This window comes from Polyodon spathula, chromosome 10, assembly GCF_017654505.1.
Source record: "Polyodon spathula isolate WHYD16114869_AA chromosome 10, ASM1765450v1, whole genome shotgun sequence".
In the NCBI taxonomy this organism is placed as follows: Eukaryota; Metazoa; Chordata; class Actinopteri; order Acipenseriformes; family Polyodontidae; genus Polyodon; species Polyodon spathula.
The window spans coordinates 46,334,909-46,354,190 of NC_054543.1; the positions used below are offsets into that span (position 1 = coordinate 46,334,909).

The 19,282-nt window shown below is 41.6% G+C and overlaps 1 protein-coding gene across 20 annotated transcripts in view; it reads right to left on the reverse strand.

The window, feature by feature from the left end:
- The window catches only part of LOC121322447 (microtubule-associated protein 2-like), a 95,634-nt gene that overhangs the window by 3,246 nt on the left and 73,106 nt on the right, over positions 1–19,282 (reverse strand). For 8 of the 20 annotated variants that reach the window (XM_041262441.1, XM_041262449.1, XM_041262447.1 and 5 more), the window contains 9 exons: positions 14,562–18,746; positions 13,865–14,065; positions 12,869–13,006; positions 11,268–11,335; positions 10,647–10,835; positions 9,653–9,800; positions 8,646–8,699; positions 6,648–6,991; positions 576–668 (listed from right to left, as the gene is read on the reverse strand). In XM_041262441.1, the coding sequence (XP_041118375.1) occupies positions 576–668; positions 6,648–6,991; positions 8,646–8,699; positions 9,653–9,800; positions 10,647–10,835; positions 11,268–11,335; positions 12,869–13,006; positions 13,865–14,065; positions 14,562–18,746 (5,420 nt within the window). The remainder of the gene's footprint in view (positions 1–575; positions 669–6,647; positions 6,992–8,645; positions 8,700–9,652; positions 9,801–10,646; positions 10,836–11,267; positions 11,336–12,868; positions 13,007–13,864; positions 14,066–14,561; positions 18,747–19,282) is intronic. The other 12 variants (XM_041262457.1, XM_041262444.1, XM_041262451.1 and 9 more) reach the window with 9 other exon arrangements.

Here is a 19,282-nt window from a genome sequence, read left to right on the forward strand (position 1 = left end):
CAGCAAAGCTCCCAATTCTTACTCCCTTTCATTGCTCCCTAGTCTTACATTATCATTATCATTATCTGAAATTCTGCTTCCTGAAGTAGGTATGTATTTTAATCCACTTCAAACCAACCCAGTATAAAAGCATGCAGGAAGATGGTGCGTGTGGGACTGGAGTGACCGTGAGAACATTTCAAGGAAAAGCCCAGCTTTGTATTTTGGATGGAGGGTCCTGGGACTTTTCTCCTCCAGGTCTGTCATGATTGACTAAAAGGAAATAAATCCAGCCTGTTAAGAATGTACTCAATACTGAGTACAGCTTGCTTGCTCAGGTGGAGTTTGACTGGGTTCGACTCAACCCAATCCATTCCAGCCATCATGTATTGTCTGGGCTTTTTACACCTCAGTCAACATGCAAGACAAGGAAGACAAAGTCTTGTTTAAATAGCTGGCCTTTAATTCAAATTCATATAGTTTCTTCTAGAACATCTGCATATTTTACATCCTGTTATTTGTGCCCCTGGCCAAGCCTGCCATTCTGACAGTGAAAGACATCATACAACATTGATTGTTAGAGGGTAAAAACTCACATTTCCAACTGTAGGGGAATATTGTCTTTTCTCCAGGGAGCCGCATTTAGCCTGAACGTGGCTAAAATCAACTTTTACACTTGGTATGAGAACCTGAAAATGATAGGCACTTTATCCAAACTTAACGACACAGTTTTGATTGGTTTTTGCATCTGAGCTTGGATCAACACAGCCAAGACTCTAAATCAACGGCATGTGCTTTTCTGGCTGACATCAGCAGAATGCTAAGGGATTGGCAAGGACTGGCAAGTAGCTTTATATTAGCAGACCTCATCAACCGAGCACAAAGGTCGTCGGAAGCAACATGTATTGCCATACAATAAACCTCTTTGTAAAATGCAGCCCAACTTTTTTGGTACATGTCTGCTGAGATTTTTTATTTTTGTTTGGAAATATGTTTAGATAATAACTTCAGACATTTTTGTTCTAGGGGAATCGTATAACATCTGATGTTGGATATGTTTTTCTGCTGAGGTCAGCTAGAAAGAGGAGTAATTGAAAAAAATTACACAAAAACAGTTATGTAAAGTATGGTGACACCTACTGTTTTTAATTTTTTTTTTTAAGGAATTTCCAGATGAATTACAAAGTCTACAAACTGCTCCACTCAGTTTCTCTGACATGGGAGCAAGCCTTTATTAAGAGCTGGAATAGGATTCAAATGCATGCTTCATCGTTGTATGATGCTTTATCATTTCAAATGGGATGTTTTACATTCAAAGATTATCTATCTGGATGTGTAACATATGTAAGCAAGACTATTCTCAGAGCTTGGGCGGTACTAGTCCTATCTGTTACCAACTTAGAATGCATCCTATCCTGTTGGCAAGTGTACTCTCCTAGACAGACAGGAACTGCTGTATGCCAATTTCATAAAATAAATAGCTATCAGTGAAAATTCCTGTTTAACCAGCATGATATGAATGTCACAGCATTTGCAGAAAAAAAAAGTTATTAAATAAAAACAGTTTAGCACAAAACACATTTCTTGCAATACACAGGACAGTGTGCTAAGTGTATGTTACACAAAGAAAGGAATAAGGAAGTTCAAATTAAGATGGCACATTGGCATGAAATGGATCTATGATGATAAAAACACTTACACGCACCAATTTACAATATCAGAGTAAGAGGCATACTGCCTCATTTAAATCTTGAAGTTTACATACCAATGATACAGTAGTTACCCACCAAGCCCAAAAAGTAACTTGCTACCTAAAATCCATTTGCATAGATTGCGGTCATGGAACCCAGCCAACTTTCCCCTGAAACGCAGCCTTCCTTTGTGGTGGGTCGACACAGACTATGGCAGAGGCTTGTGAAATGGATGCTGAGTATGGGAAGGGTCCCAGCGGACAGGTAGGAATGGCCTTAAACAGACTGTTTGTAACGAGGATCGTAGTTACTGACGTCATCATACTGAATCAAACATCCAGGGTAACAACCGGCACAGTATGTGAGCATTGAGGACACCTGAGTGAGGCAGCAGAGAATACCATCTTCCAAAAGAGGCATAGTACAGTATACACCTGAAATGCAGGAATGCCAGTAGCTAGTTGTGATATTTATGTTGTGATGCAGACCCTTGTCCACGATATGGGGTCATCAGAACTCACCTAAGCCAACAGCAGCTAGATTACAATTATTTGTAGTCACTATGGACCTGGTGTAGAACTCAACATGAACCTAGAGGGGAAAGGCCCTCTTAAGAGACTGCCAGCTCATGGACCTACCAAATTCCTATTGTTTAAGCTTCGTTCTATTAAACTACTGTGTCCGAAATAATCTGAGTATCCTTTCTAGTTCTTCATCTGCTGTATAATCTCTATATGTGGAATTGACTATATTTATACATTTGAAAAGAACGTCAGGAAAATGGTAAAAAAAAAAAAACAGCAGACCGTAGCAAGACAGTAACCAACAGAAGGGCAGTTACAGTAAAGTTCAACTGCAGTCCACATACGTGCTGTTGTTTGCATCAATTTACTCCCCTTCCATTGCGGTTGATTCTCATATGGTCAATACATTGGACAAGGGGGGGGGGTAGAGCAGGAGGTAAGGTGATGATGTGCCATCAGCCTCTGATAGAAAGGGCGCTACCAGCAGTTATTCACCTCCTGAAACACTAGCTGATTACACTGTATTTGTATGAGCGGTAAGGGATTAAATATACCGTCTTTCCACATATGGGAGATAACTTAAAATGCTATCCTTCCCCTTGCCTACACTACTCTCATCACGGTTTTCCTGTTTCACAATTTTTCATCTTCTTAGGCTGCCTGGGGCATAAGTAGTTCTCTTCTAAGACTTTTCTGACATGCAGATGCAAAGAACTGCCTAGATTTGTTTTTTCTAATGTGTTGGTTTCTTGGTAAATGATTGAATGTGTGCTCTGCTGAACATACAGCATTTCTGAAATTTTCTGAAAACATCTAATAGGATAAAATAGATATAATAACGGCACCATAAGACACAAGCATCACAACACAAGGAACATAGAAGGTTATTCAGAAACCATTGGACAATTGCTGGGAACAACTATGGGTATAGTTCAACAAACAAAAACAAAGCCACAGATCAGTGATGAAAATCACACTCACGTTGCTTAAAATGAATAAGACGACACCTACGAAAGACAAAAAGCATCTACACTGGAAAACAGCAACGGTAAACGAGACCACAAAGAGGTACATCAGAACAAGAAAACAGGGATAACCAAACACAAAACAAGACCACTAATGATATCAATGTAGAGGCTGCAGCAGGATAAAGAAGGTGAGAACAACCAGTCAGAAGACAGAACTGTCGTCTACAAAGTAATACGAAGAACTGTCGTCTACAAAGCAATATGGACAATGAGACAGTGATAAGACAGCACTTAGCACACCATTTTCTCAACAGTGTGAATTGCAATAGCACTGCACAGTGAAAGGAAGGAGCCCTGCAGCAAAATGAAAAACTGCAGGGCTCTCAAGTAAAGGGTTGTGAATGTGAACCCTTCAACATTACAGCCCCTTTTATCTGATAAGACATAACCTGAATTTCTTGAATTAATTCCTGTAACAAAGAGAGGGAGCGGGTCTAGTTGACCTACTTTACGGAGGCAGAAAAACATAGGGGATGCAGTTTTCTTCTTCTCATTTGTTTTATTGAATTTTGCTGCTCGTGCACAAATTGCAGCACAAGCTAATGAACCTACACCCCGAGGCTGCAGTAATATATACTGGCCCTGGAGGAGGACACTTCTGTCCACTTTGCAGCTTTCTTGTAAAAACTAATTTATTACTTTGGTATATTTAGGGGAGGCCTGGAATCTGTTGTTGGAAATTCCTTTGCACTGCAGAAACTAAAGTGTCAGCAATTATGTGGTTCTATACATCTGGACAGAGAGATGTCACTGCACACCATTTGGCATGATTGACATTGTTTTATTCCTTAAAAATAAAAAATCACTATGAGAACCAGCATCCTTGCATAACACTACATTATCCTGCAAATTAACTAGGAAGTTAGGGATGTTTTGAAGCAGATCAAGAGCTGCATTTACTGACGATATTACTAAAAGCAAATGTGTAGCTGGCTTTGTGCACCACTGCAATCATGCATGAAGTGGACACTGGTAAACTGCCATAGGCTAATTCAGTCACAAAGAATAAACTTCAATCAGGCACGAAAGAATCTGAATGATCTCAAATTAAATCCAAGCCAGCACACTAAACCAGCAGAACAATCCTCAAGCTGATTTTAAGAAACCAGCAGTGTGTTGTCATGCCGGTTAGTAGCATACTATATCCACAGACCAGGTAAAGCAGGCATATGCTTCCTCAGCGCAGCTTTCCTTGCGTGCTAAACAAAAGGTACTTTCCTCTAATGAGATGTCTTTAACCTAGAGTTGTACCAGGGACCAAATTAAATTAATCTTTTCTCAAACATGTGCTTCCTTCCAAAAGGCAGAGAAAAATGAAACTTCCTTTAACCTAAAGCAGTAACAGATATCGTGATTTAAATTCTAAATTCATGTTGGCTATAACATTCCTTTTTTGCTTCAACACTGCACATTTGTGACCTATGTAGCTAATGGAAGTTCAAAACAGGCATTATTATGGCATTATTTTGTTAGCTACAATTACTTTCTAAACATATTCCTCTCATGCTGACAACACAGTCAGACCAGCCTCTGAATAGTTTCACTGTGATTACCATGTTGATCGTTCCTTGGACCTTCATCATAACAAGCTGTTCTACTGTAGTTTTCCTCTTAAGTGTGCCTGTGATGTGAAACGAGGACTATAACACTCGGGGAAAAATATACGGCAGCATCTTTGCCTAACAGTAAATGTTGAACCAGGTCACCCTCTAACTATATCCTCACACCCTGTCATTCATCGTGTGCAGACGGAGGATAGACAAATCCAGTCTTTCCACATAAATCATTATGTAACTCATCCCTGGCCTGACTGCTCACAGACAGCCTGTCATCCAACCCAGAACTGACTTTCAGCAGCACTATAATCCAGTCCATCTTCTACACAACTGCATGGATTACAGCAAGATAATCAGCGGTAAAGCAGCACTGTGTAGCATATTACAGTTGAATATAACACTGGGTATTAAGGGGCAATCTTTACTCTGTAACAAATACTGCATTTCTGTAATAACGCAATATATGACGTTGCCCTTCACACATTTCATAAGCTGTGTTTTATTTAGAAACTGTGTTGAAGGATGTTGTTTTCTTATGAAATATGAATTGAAGAAAAGGCTACAGTGTAAAAAGAAAGGAAGAGGTCACTCAGATGACAACAGTGATTCTAATGTGAGATCAGGGAGGCACCTCCATCTGAATGAGTATCAAGGCAAAGCAACTTCAATTTGAAATCTGCAGAGGCTTCACCATCACTTTCCATTAGACAGAGGCTGTCGCTGACCAGCCAGTCACATTCACACTTCACTGCACCAGACAGCCTTCCCCTTTCAGAGCCGACATGATTCCGAGGAGTCGGGGAGACAAATCCTCAGCAGGTTCTTTTCTGATTCAAGATCCTGGCTAGACTTTGTGCTGGATTATAAAAATGTACTGCATTACTATTAAATCATAGCAAAGGTATGTTAAATTACACAGAATCACGATTAAACATGATAAAAACCATAGCAAACCATTTCAGTAAGGTGCTGTAACACTGAATTGATATACCCAGCATCCCATAACAAATTCCTGCGCACAGGTCAAAACTGCTAATGAATGATGAAGAGTTTAACTAATTGAAGGCCTGGTCTATTAGGGACTTAAAAAGTAATTTCCATCCAATCCCTTGTTCATGTTGTGTGATGAGCTTTAGGAGGTCTCAGTCATTTTCCTACATCCCCAATGACATTGTTTCACAAAACAACAACAATAACAATGAACATGACTGGCTCTTTTGCAGGCAGCCTGTGAGTTAGATAATGAGCTTGAAAAGCAGAACACCCCCCCCCCCCTTTTCAAGGTGGTGCTGTATCTTTAAGACAAGCTGGTGGGGCAGCAACTGCCGATGCCCTTCTCTTTCCACACTTCTCCTTCAGATCACAATTCAGCTTCACACTCCTAAAACACCCGTTACCAACAGGCAAGCCCTTGTGCACATTCAATGTCCTTCACAGCATATTCTGCACAAAGCAAACATCACAAGCCCAGTCTCTTAAACAGAACCAGCCAAAGAGCGCTGTCTGGTATTACAATGCAGCCTGTAAGGCAGGCATTGACCTTCATTCTGTACCAGCTCATAAGGGAGTGAGCCTGTCGCATTGTCTCAGCGCACTGCACACAGGCTCTGTAATTAGCGTTATAAGATGCAACTACTTCTTATTTTACTGAACCTTTTAGGTTAAAAACTTCCGTGTTATATTTAAAATAATAATAATAATAATAATAATATAATAATAATAATAATAATAATAATAAATTGCAAATAAAATCCCCATGACTAACAAACTAAGAACACAGAAACAGAATGACACAAAACACACACAAAACCTCACACCACAGTGTATGATTCTTCTTCTTATTGTTCCAGATGATGGAACTCTCCTTACCTGCCCCCCCTTCGGTTGGTACTTGATGTTATCTGTGGAGCCGATCTTAGACTTGACGTTCTTGAGGTCAGGCAGGGGCTGGTTCAGGGGGCGCAGCTGTTTGGGGGTGGCGGGCGACTTGGGTGGGGTGCGGATGATGGCCACCTTCTTCTCCTGGCGTGCCAGGCTCATTGATCTCGGGGTGCCAGGTGTGCGAGGGGTCCTGGGGTAGCTGGGGGTGCCTGGGGTCCCAGGGGTGCGGCAGGAGTAGCTGGGCGGGGTGCAGGGTGTGATGGCTGTAGAGCCCGGGGTGATTGGAGTGCAGGTTCCACTCCGTGCTGATCTGGAGCGAGCATGATCAGTCCCTGTGGATTAAACAAACCAGTCTTCAGACCATGTGCACTCTTGGGGCTGCTGGCTTAGTTTGAAGAGAAGCAAACCAGTCAATGCCAAAATAGCAGGACTGTCTATGACATGAGCACATCTCCCCTCCCTCAACCTTCAAAGGACTTCTAGCTTTCAAGACGACACATTGCACATTTTGATGATTAAACAGAAGCACTCCCCCTACAGCACACATTCTGTGTGGGAAGAGAAAACAGTAACGAGCACATTCTGTCAAATGCAACTAACTTAATACAGTAGGATTCACTTCTTAAAACCCAACTGCATTTATTCTCTTTCTGCATGCTGTATGTTTCAGTTCTAGTAGAAGCATGTTAACTGAGAGCCATTGCTTTTAGAGAACTCCTGTTCTTCTGTGAGGATTTCTTAGGGTTACTGCATTGTAAATCAATTATTCATGGAGTCTGTTAGGGTTCACTAGTCTTCTCTCTAATCATATGAAACTGCTTGACAGTGCGCCAATCAAATCCCAACCTTCCAGCCCACACTGGATTTGTAGTTTTTGTTTTCTGTCTACTAAAGAAATAACATTCCCCTCAACAAAACTCTCATCGGCTGAAACAGTGGTATTAGTTCGGAGAAATTTGTAATTATGGCCCTTTTAAAACCCCAGTCTTGCTGAATTCCCCTTGGACCTTCAAATGCTCTTCCCTGACATAGACCAACGGTATTTTTGAAAAAATGCACACTATGTTAAAATCTTACCTTGTTATTTTTCCATAAGTAATCAAAATAATACTTTGCACTAACAGTGACAACTATCCCATCAACTAAATACAGTATTGATCTTTTACATGCCAACTTTGCTATGACTGAACATGTTCCATTTCAGCACCACATATAATTCCTTACACTCGTGCTGAGAAATGAAAGGATGACATGCTCAAGATGGAGGCAGTCTGCTAAGGAGGTTCTAGTGATGTGATGAGGATATGGAATAGTAAGAAAGCAGTCTGCTAAGGAGGTTCTAGTGATGTGATGAGGATATGGAATAGTAAGAAAGCAGTCTGCTAAGGAGGTTCTAGTGATGTGATGAGGATATGGAGGGGTAAGAAAGCAATCTGCTAAGGAGGTTCTAGTGATGTGATGAGGATATGGAATAGTAAGAAAGCAGTCTGCTAAGGAGGTTCTAGTGATGTGATGAGGATATGGAATAGTAAGAAAGCAGTCTGCTAAGGAGGTTCTAGTGATGTGATGAGGATATGGAATAGTAAGAAAGCAGTCTGCTAAGGAGGTTCTAGTGATGTGATGAGGATATGGAATAGTAAGAAAGCAGTCTGCTAAGGAGGTTCTAGTGATGTGATGAGGATATGGAGTAGTAAGAAAGCAATCTGCTAAGGAGGTTCTAGTGATGTGATGAGGATATGGAATAGTAAGAAAGCAGTCTGCTAAGGAGGTTCTAGTGATGTGATGAGGATATGGAGTAGTAAGAAAGCAGTCTGCTAAGGAGGTTCTAGTGATGTGATGAGGATATGGAATAGTAAGAAAGCAGTCTGCTAAGGAGGTTCTAGTGATGTGATGAGGATATGGAGGGGTAAGAAAGCAGTCTGCTAAGGAGATTCTAGCGGTGTGATGTGATGAGGATATGGAGGGAATAGAAAGGAATCCAGCTACCTGGCACTCCGCTTCGACTAGCCCTCTGCTCAGCTCGTCCTTCAGATCGAATCGCTACACAGCGAGGAAAGGAAGAGGGAGACGCAGGGCAGGGAAGGCAGGGGAGAGAGAGGGAAACACAGCCGTGAATAGAGGCTCTACTGCCTCTACCACACCACAAAATCACTTGCCAGGGTAAGGAGTAAAGCATTTGTTTTATAGTACTATTTTTATTTATTTTATTTACATTGCGGCTTTCATACCACAGTATCTCAAAACTTTGACAATGCTGGCAAATATCTTAACAAGCAAGTACAAAAGCATGTTGCAGAAGATAATATACACTGCAACCTTATAATAATCAACCTTAATCATTTTACATTTTAAAGCTTTAAATTACAGTCTTGCTCATTTACTGTGCCAGGGCAATTACTGCGGTGGTATGGAATTCAATTTATGCTTTATTCAGTGAGTCCAGGCACTCCCATCACTTGAGTGGTGAAGATGTTTGCCGTGGAATTAAGGAATGTGTCAGGGGCTCCTGAGTGGTGCATCCAGTAAAGGCCTTCCTCATGGAGTGCAGGATGCGCCCTATAGGCTGGAGATTACAGGTTTGAATCCAGGCTATGTCACTGCCGACCGTGACCTAGGGGGCAGTGCACAATTAGCCGAGCACTGCCCAGGCAGGGAGGAATTAGATTGGCAGGACAGTGTCTCGTGGGTACAATGCAGAAGGCAACATTTCGCATTTATAACGTTAATCTTTCACCCATTTAGTGTGAAATATACAGTACGCACACACACTCACATACTGGTAATGGGGGTAATCACTGAAATACATTCCTCAATTGTTTATTGCAAGTTTTGTTGCAAACACAAATGTAATTATAGTGCAACTACAATGTAAATTCTGGTGAAATCAAAAGCGATTTGAATATTGTTCCAAAAAAGCTTTGATGTCAAATCAAAATCTGGGCAACATAATCAAGCCGCGCAGTGTTTGGTGGAAGCTCTGAGGACACACTCACATGTTGGGCGTCTCGGTGCAGTGGAGCCAGAGCTGGTGATGGAGGTGGAGCTCTCCTCGCGATCGGCAGTGCCGGCTCGGCGCGAGGTCAGGATGGAGGAGGGTCTGGGCAGGGAAGAGCGCTTCTCAGGGCTCTGTGTGATGCCATCCTGTCAGGGAATCAACCCACAAATCACAATTCTAGTGGCTGGTCCACGTGGGCGTGGGCGTGTGTGTGTGTGTGTGTGTGTGTGTGTGTGTGTGTGTGTGTGTGTGTGTGTGTGTGTGTGTGTGTGCGCGTTCGTGTGTGTATGCGTGTGTGCGTGTGTGTAGCTACTCTGGTACAAAAGTGAGCATTTTTGTATTAAAAAACAAACAACATCGGTTACAATGTTACAATACATCTGCTATTAATATACAGCTGTGGCCAAATTGCAGGGTCAGCATGACTCTCAGTCTATTTATAGTTCATTTTAGGGAAAAAAAAGCCACAGAATGAATTAAAATGTATAGTACAGTACACAGATGACAGGGTACACAGTCACAAAAAAAAAAAGTTTAATGGATGGATGATTAATGGACCCCAGATTGGCTCAGTTTCAGTCGAACTGAGAATGCCTTTTTGGACCTAATCATAAACTTCAAGCCCCAGCTGTCAGATACAGTAGTATAGAATGCCGGGAAGATGGTAAGATAACGTTCCCCACATGTCCACCTGCTTATCTTATACTCTGAAATAAATGATGATCTCTATATAACAATTACCTGTGTTCTCGGTGAGCCACTGTAGTATCCCTTATTAAAGTTTACCATAGTATTTTTGCAGTTTTCCCATGCTTTTCCCATGGTTATACTGTGCATTTACCAGAGTTTACCCTGGTTTGCCAGGTTTATTCACATGCTTTACCATACCTCTCTGTACAATGCTTTCCTACGCTTTACCACCCTATGATTTATTACACAGTGCTATGCTCTTTCAGTGGGAAACTCTTTGGTGCTTGGTGGAGCCCCCTTACCTGTACTGTATCATTTATATTGTAGTCCCTGGACCCTGCAGAAGAGGGCCGGACTGAATAAAGCTCTGACTTAAGGCAAGCATTGTTCTCTGTGAGCGAGCAAGCTGAGCTGGGTCTCGGAGGGAAGAAAGCTGCTGCTGCTCGCTCTCTTGAGGTAGGAATCTTTGTTAGAGCAGAGGAGGATGAGTTCTTGTGATGACAGAGAGGGGGGTGTGATGGGGAGAAAGGGGGATACAAAATACATGTACAAAACAAAACAAACAAAAATCAAATGTGATCCAAATCAACAAGCACTGCAAACAAGAACAACAACAACAAAATACTGTCATGGAAAATAAAAAATACAATAAATATAACATGAAGTCTTAGGAATAGAACACTTGAGACTATAGTGATGCAAATCTTTAACCCCTTAAGGACCAGGTATTTTCAGTTGACCCTTTCAGAAACTAACAATAATCTATTATTAGCAAAAACTATAAATGTGATAAACATACAGCATTTCCACCTTGCAAAGGAACTCCTATTTTAAAATACTGAATGCATGATTAACAATTTGCTGATATGTACAGTGTACAAAACATTTTTAAAGAAACAGGATTAAGATGAAAACTAACTTACAGCGATCTTGTCCTTGGATTGTCTTGCAGTGCTGAGGGGCTGCCTGCCTTCGACAGCTGCGACCGCTGCTGGAAAGAAGGCCTGGACAGTTAAAAGCTGTCATTTATGGAAAGGCACAGAGAAGGCAGCAATGATCAGGGCAAATAATGGCATATGAAATATCAAGTCTAATAAAGCAGCGGCTGAATATGAATATGAAAATCCACCTTTCAGAAAACTAGCTATTAAAAAAAAACACAAACTAAGGGATACTTACCTAATGTCCAGTCTATATACTAGCGAGGGAGATGGTTCTCTCTGTTATGCTCTGTTACCTCTTCTTATAGCTGTTATGCTCAACTAAAAAGTCCTGGCTTTAAAGAAGTGTAGTTTGTGCTGCTTCTGCTCTGTGCCCAAGGGTTTATGGTTGAGCATGTGTGATCTTTATCACAACTGTACCATGTTCTGTTGTTATTGGAGGATGACAGTGCTTGGAATCCCAAAGAAAGTGAACAGCAGAGAGATTCTCTTATCATTTAATAAACCATAGTGTAAACTGTATAGATAAAGAGATGGCAGTTCAGTAAATTAACCCCAAATGATTAAAGCTAATAAAATATTGGGGGCTACTGATGGCTATAAATACCGTCATCATTTAAATATTAAATTAGGACCACAACTCTTATATTAAAGACCAAAACAAAATACACACACACACACTCAATGTTAGAGATGCTGGTAAGTCCACTTATTTGAATGATTTAAATGACAGTAGCATTTAAATTCACCACCATTTTCGATCAATTGAACAGAGCCCAGTATCTACCTTAAAAAAATGAGCAATGTAACTGGATTTTTTAAGGCATTTGGGTCCTGACCCAATAAAAAACTAAGGTGTAGTTCCACCAGCAATTGATTTCATAAACCAGACCATTATTGACCAAATGGTAAGTCTAAACTCTGTGATGACTTTAACAGAATGCCTACATGGGGGCAAGATATCCCAACTGCCCAGAAAAAGAGCAGAGCAGCTGTGAGCCTGGAATATCAGCCTGGGCCACACTGTATGTCAGTAGACTTAGCATTGCTGGGACATATGGATGTTTCTAGCAAAGTTTCTTAAAACATATCATCAGTTTTAAAACTTCCAAACAGAGAATCCACGGAAGACCTATTTACACAGGTGCTGTACAATATGCCCATGGTATGGTAAACCAGCTGATGGAATTATTTCTCATTTTGTCACCAATACACAATATACTTGAACATAAAGTCACCACTGCCAAATAGAGCGAAGTATACATGAATAATGCACCATGCCAACGTACCACCATTGCATGAGCACATCTGCAGCTGATACAGTAAAAAGCATGTATGATCATGGCTGCTGCCAAAAAAGATGAAACTAAAACATAATAAAGGAAGATAACTCACGAATGGCATAAGCATTTAGAACTACAACAAAAAAGCAAAACAGCCCAGCAGTTTATAAAAACAACAACATCAACAGCGCACAAAAATAATTTAAATAAATGAACAAAATCCATTCTAGCGATGAGATACGAATGTCCATGTTTGCCAGCCACATTGCAGATCATTTGGTTTTGAGTTTACAAAATCACCTGTCGGTTTCCGTTTAGCAGAGGAATGATGGTGAGCTGGTCTAGGGTACCTGACCGCTGGTTTTAATGGGATTTTCCGGGAAGGAGACCGAGTCTGAATGTCAGATTTTTTAGTAAGTTCAGCCTTCTTAAACATTGCTATAAGAAGGAGAGACAAAGTCAGATAGGAAAAGTAAAGCACTGACAAAGAAAGGCTTAAACATGATGCAGGTAACCCCTTTACAAGCTTAGGAAAGCAATTCAATTTCCAATATTAAAAAACGTAATTATTACACATGTTTCTACTGTGCATTTATTCATTTAGGTTGTATTTACTGTGTGGTAAAGTTTGGATATTGTCATTTAAATACCATTTGACATGCCTATCTTAATCAACAGTTTCTCACTAGTAAACAGCTGCAGCTTAATCTTCCCTATCAACACAAAGCAGCCGTACATCGCTTTTGCAGTCTGCTTTCTAGGTTCCATCTGGGGACTTCAAGGAGGACTTGAAGCTTTGTACTTGTGCAGATGGGGCTTTGCGCATCACATCTCATTTACAAACATTTTCTTTGTGAAAATGATGCAAGAGCTAAGCCTGCATTGGCTTTCCAAAGCTCTTTCAAATCTTTATGAATACGAGGATATCAGAATACCAATATGAAAATCACATGCATTAAATCATTGTGTATCCTCACATAAACTTTTTATATATACACACACACACACACACACACACACACACACAAAGTACTAAGGTAAATTTCTATATATATATATATATATATATATATATATATATATATATATATATATATATATATATATATATATATATATATCAGGGTCATTCCCATAGCATGTAAAACGGATATTACCATTTATTAAAAAAGTTTACCAATTTTTTTTTTTTTATAAATTACATATTATAGTGTATTTACCATTTACCAAAAAAATGTATAATGGCAGTAATAAACCACCATACAAAAAAGAAGTATTCATGTCTAGTGTAGGAACCTTTTTTCTTCTTCATGTCGTCCCTCGGGACCATACTGGGCTCCTTTTTGGCCGCTTTCCTTTCAGGGGTGGACACTCTGCCTTTCCCCCTGCTCAGTGCCTTGTCCTTCGTGTGTTTTTCCACAGAGGGCCTTCTAATTTTAGGGCTCTCAGTTTTCGGTAGCGGTTCGATCTTTTCGGTCATGATGCTCCTGTCATCATCTGCAGTTCAGAATGAGCAAAACACTAAGCCATGAGCTTTGAGTGGCACAAGAACTCTTTGGGCAGGGGGCTTTAGACAAAGTATGGTAAACCCAGTTACAAGTAAATAGTCTAGATACAGAAAGATATTCTTAATTATACTAAGGTTATCTGGTATCAGGTACTGTAGTAGCACGTTATCTGACTTAAAAACTATACCTCCACCCACCCCAATATCAAGTTCTCTTACACATACTTACATACATTATACAGAGATGGCTATATACTCACTACGTACATGGCTACCTCTGTTTGAACACTCCCTGCATTAAGGCTGCAATGCTCTGCACCCCTTAAAAACAATCCCTTAAAAACTATGCAATACAATACTTCCAACATAAATCTGTCATTATACAGTAGTTGATTGTAAAAACATACACAAAGACAATGATTTAAGAATGGATTGTACATGTCAAACCCTATCCTAGCACTGAAAGGCAAAAGTTTAAAACCACACCTTGAGCATCCTGCCAAGCGCTGTCAGTATCCAAGATGGAGTCATCGATGGTTGTTTCATCCTTGTACTCATCATAAGTCTCTGTTCTATATCCGGATACAGGGACTTCCTTCTCTGGAGAGGAGGGAGCTACAGGAAGCTCCTCCAGACTTGCAGCCTGAATCTCTTCTTCTTCAGCCACCTCAGCTTGCCCATCTTCATCTTCAGTGGCATCCTGCAAGACCTCTCCCTCAGCTGGGTCTGAGAATCTCACACTATGGCAGGAGTCATCACCCTCCTCAATAGTTTGGACCACTGTAATGAAATCATCTTCCACAGTGACAACCGATTCTATAGCCCCCCTGGTTTCAAGGGCTTGATCAGCGTCCACATCCTCTGTAGATTCCTGCATTACAGGGGCGATTTCTTCTATTTCCTCCAGAACCTCTTTTGGTTCTTCATCCACATCTACAGCATCTTCTATAATGCCGCCTTCTTCTTCTTTCTGTTCCACAGCTTCCAGGGCCTGAGCTTCCAAAGTCACTGGTGCAGGTTCAACAGCCAGCACAGGCTCAAGAGGAGCTTCCTCTGGCCTCTCAGGTTCAAGAGCTAGCACAGGCTCAAGAGGAGCTTCCTCTGGCCTCTCAGGTTCAAGAGCCAGCACAGGCTCGAGAGGAGCTTCCTCTGGCCTCTCTTCCTCTGGCCTCTCAGGTTCAAGAGCCATCACAGGCTCAAGAGGAGCTTCCTCTGGTCTCTCTTCCTCTGACTTCTCAGATTCAACAGCCAGCACAGGCTCAAGAGGAGCTTCCTCTGGCCTCTCAGGTTCAAGAGCCAGCACAGGCTCAAGAGGAGCTTCCTCTGGTCTCTCTTCCTCTGACTTCTCAGGTTCAACAGCCAGCACAGGCTCAAGAGGAGCGTCCTCTGGCCTCTCAGGTTCAAGAGCCAGCACAGGCTCAAGAGGAGCTTCCTCTGGCCTCTCACATTCAAGAGCTAGCATGGGCTCAAGAGGAGCTTCCTCTGGCCTCTCTTCCTCTGGCCTCTCAGGTTCAACAGCCGGCACAGACTCAAGAGGAGCTTCCTCTGGCCTCTCTTCGTCAGCTATCTTGGCTGTTGGGGGCATTTCCTCAACTGTCTGCTTTGACTCTGCAGCTTCATGCACCTCTACTGTTACCTCTACAGATGCTACCTGCTTCACAGGTTTAGGCTTCGCACCTCCTTCCTCATTGGAGCCGAGGACACCCATGAGCTGATAGGCATCTTCTGCATCCACTTCTTCATAGGCCTCCTGGTGCACCAAGTCTGGCTTGTCCTTCATTTTATCTTTTGTTTCTAGCAGTTCTTGCCCTTCAGCTAAGCTCAGAGGTATATCCTCGAGTTGTAGTTCTTTTTCTGAGTCTGCATCTGATTTTAGTTCTTTTCTAGAAGCAGAATCTGGTTGAAGTTCTTTTTCAGAATCAACTTCTGATGTTAGATCTTTTTTGGAATCATCCTTCACCTCTGCCTTTTCCTCTGCTGAATGTTCAGGCTTCATACCACCAGGGATGACCTCCTCTAAAGGTTTAGCTTTGGGTTGAGGCTCAGGGATGGCTTCTTGACTTGTTTTGTCTGGCTGCATTTCATCAATACCTTTCTTAACCTCCTCTTCCTGGACAGTTTTCAAGGACTCTGAGGCTTTATCTTCACTTGGCATTTCTTGCTCTTCAACCTCAGGAACAGTCTGCCTTTTGACATCAGAAACTACTTTAGGCTTAGCTCTGAGATCTAGTTCACTTTCCTTTTCTTCATCATTCCCTGAAACACCAGCCTGTGTATCTGTCTCTGCTTTACTGCTTTCTTTACTAACCCCTTCCATGGTTACACTTTCCTTGATTTCAGATGAGCTGTCATGTTGATCAAGTGATTCTACTTTAGAAGAATCTTCTTTCACTTCTTTGTCCTCTATTGTTTCTTCCTTTCTAGTCTCTTCTGCTTTGGGTTCTTCCATGAGAACTTCCTTCTCAACAGGCTCTGCCTGAGTATACATAGACTCAGTTGCTTTCCTAATTTCTTCCTTGTACTCCTCTAAAACGGGCGTGGTGAAGATTTGGAGAGGTGAGCCAAGTGGGCTGTGCAAATCAGCGGGTGAGGGCATAGGACCAGTGTACTCGTTGAAAACACAGTAGCCAATCTCTTCTTGGCTCTCACTTCTAGCTGCCTTCTGACTCATGTCTACTCTAGAAAGCTGAGCCAAGGTGTCTCCCACCAGGGCTGGGATATCAGCAGAGATAGACTTTCTTCTAATCAGCTCAGTATCTGTGCTCTCAGAAGTCAGTCTGGATCTGGCTCCTGCCAAGTCTAGCATCTCTGGCAAATCGGGTGCCATCACACTGCCATTTTTGTAATAGTCCTTCATTTGGAACTGGGACTCTGAGGGTGATTCTGCCTGGGAGCTTGGTTTGCTTTCATCAGTGGGTAAAGATGAAGGGGAGTCTGCATCTGTAGTTTCCAGAATTACAGGAGGGAAAACTGGCTGCTTCTCTACAGCAGGTGTGGTAACTGGTAGGTAGTCTGTTGGATCATCTAGACTACCACTGGTAAAGGACAGAATATCTGAAGCCAGAGGTGAAAAGGTCCTTGGGCGACCATGCCCTCCACCTTGGTTCAGTGATTCCAAGGAAGCTATGGGTATGTTCAGTGAGTAGCTTCTCTGTTCCAACGACAACCTCCCTACACTCAAGCGACCTTCATCCTTCTTCTCCAGCATTGGCAGGGTTTTCAGCTCATCGACAGGGCTTTTCAGGGTGTCTGGTTTGTCCACTGATGGTTTCACATCTTGAGTTTGGGCCAGTGCGCTATAGCTTATTTCCTGGACTGAGGCAGCGTCACCAGCAATTTGGAACTTATCCATCAATACACTTGCATCAGATTCATCAATCACCCCCTGAAAAGACTCGGAGGCTTTCTCCCTTGCATCGCTCAACTCGTAATAGCCTTCCCCTTGCTGTGCATCAGCCTTTGCCTCTTCCTCTGTCAAGGCAGATGTCTCAAAATAAGCTGACATTCCTGATTTATCCTTTTCCTTGCTTTTTAAATGTAGATCCAAAGCACTGGAGGGTTCATCTTTGTCATGCAAGGCTGGTTGAATCTTAGCCTCAGTTATCTCCTTCTCCTTGATGGTTGCTTGGGTTTCTTCTTTCTCTACAGGCTCCTGCTTTGTTTCAACCACTTTCCCTGTCTGGTCTATTGGTAAAACTTCAGTGTGGGCTTCCTCCTTTAATTTGCTCTCTGGTGCATCCACAAGAGAAGTTTGGGGCTGTTTGACATCTGTATCCTTATTGTCTTCACAAGGTTCAGAGGGATAGCTACTAGAGGCTCCCTGTTTCTCTGGTTCTTTCTTTGGATCTAAAACCAGTTTGCTTTCATTTTCTGAGGCACCAAAAATGTAAATTTCTGACTTAAGCTCTTCCTTGTCCTCCCTGTTCTCTTGTGTTTTCATAGAAGAATTATCTTCTTTACTAGAAGCTGCCTTTTGTGAGATAATGACCGCTTCCTTTTTCACACTAAGGTCTACAGCCTGTAATGCATCTGGTTTAACATCTTTGTCTTGTTTAGTAACTTCTGCTTTATCTAAACTGCCTGCATCCATCTTTGTCAAATGTATTAGTGGCTCAGCAATTAACTCCTGAGGCTTGTCTTTTGTAGACTGGCTATCTGGTTTTGGACTGCTTGGTACATCCACGTCTCCTTGAAGTTTGTTAACTGGGGTGTCTTTGGTTTGGGAAACATCAGTGAGGTTTACTTTCTGGTCCTCTGGATATGTTTTATCTGACTTCTCTGCGGTGTTTGCTGGAATCTCACTAGAATCTTTTACAATGTCAGTGCATTTATCTGATTCTTTAGACAATGGTTTTGTGGTATCTTCAGATTGGACTTTTCTTTCTGCTGGAGAAGCAGTGGCCCCCGATGGACCTAATTCAGCTTTGGGTGGCTCAGTCACAGCAGGTGTCTCTATACCTTCCAAAGGGAGGGTTTCTGAATCTTTGGACTGAGGAGCTGGAGCATGGTCTTCCTTGTTGTCGTCCCCTGAAGGTGGAGTTGTTTGGGCTTCATTTTTACGCTGCACATTAGATTTCTCCTCTGACCTCGCAGCTTCCTTGAGGTCCAAGCCGAGGGTAGGGGCCTGATCGCTGACTGCACCCCCTTGGCTCTTTGTGTCCATCTTCAGGGCTGCAAGCAAATCTAAAGTAGTCTGGTTGTTCTGTTTTTGCAAGCAACACATTACAAACAGGCAAAGCTCTCCAAAAATGCATGTCTTCATACCACACAATGCACTAGGTGTTTTGAGAATGGTCAGTAAGAGCATGATGGTACAAGAAAATGGAAATGAAAAAATGACCTGGATGTATCTATGGTAACATGCAGAGGCACAATGCAGATGGGAATCAAAAAGGAAATGCCTCAAAAGTAATGTGGAAAGTCCTTTTTTTCTGTGTTAAAATCATGTCCTTGTCATTGTCTTTACAGTCTGCTTATTTCTTGGGTAATTGTAACCTTGATCTTCCTTTTGAAGATGAGGACATAACACTGTACTTGCTATTTCTGATCATGTGATGTATTTAAGACATAAGTTAACAGCATATATCTGTAATTAACCTTTTCAAGTTTTAAAGCTTGATATATATATATATATATATATATATATATATATATATATATATATATATATATATATATATATATATATATATTATAGTTAAGTAATA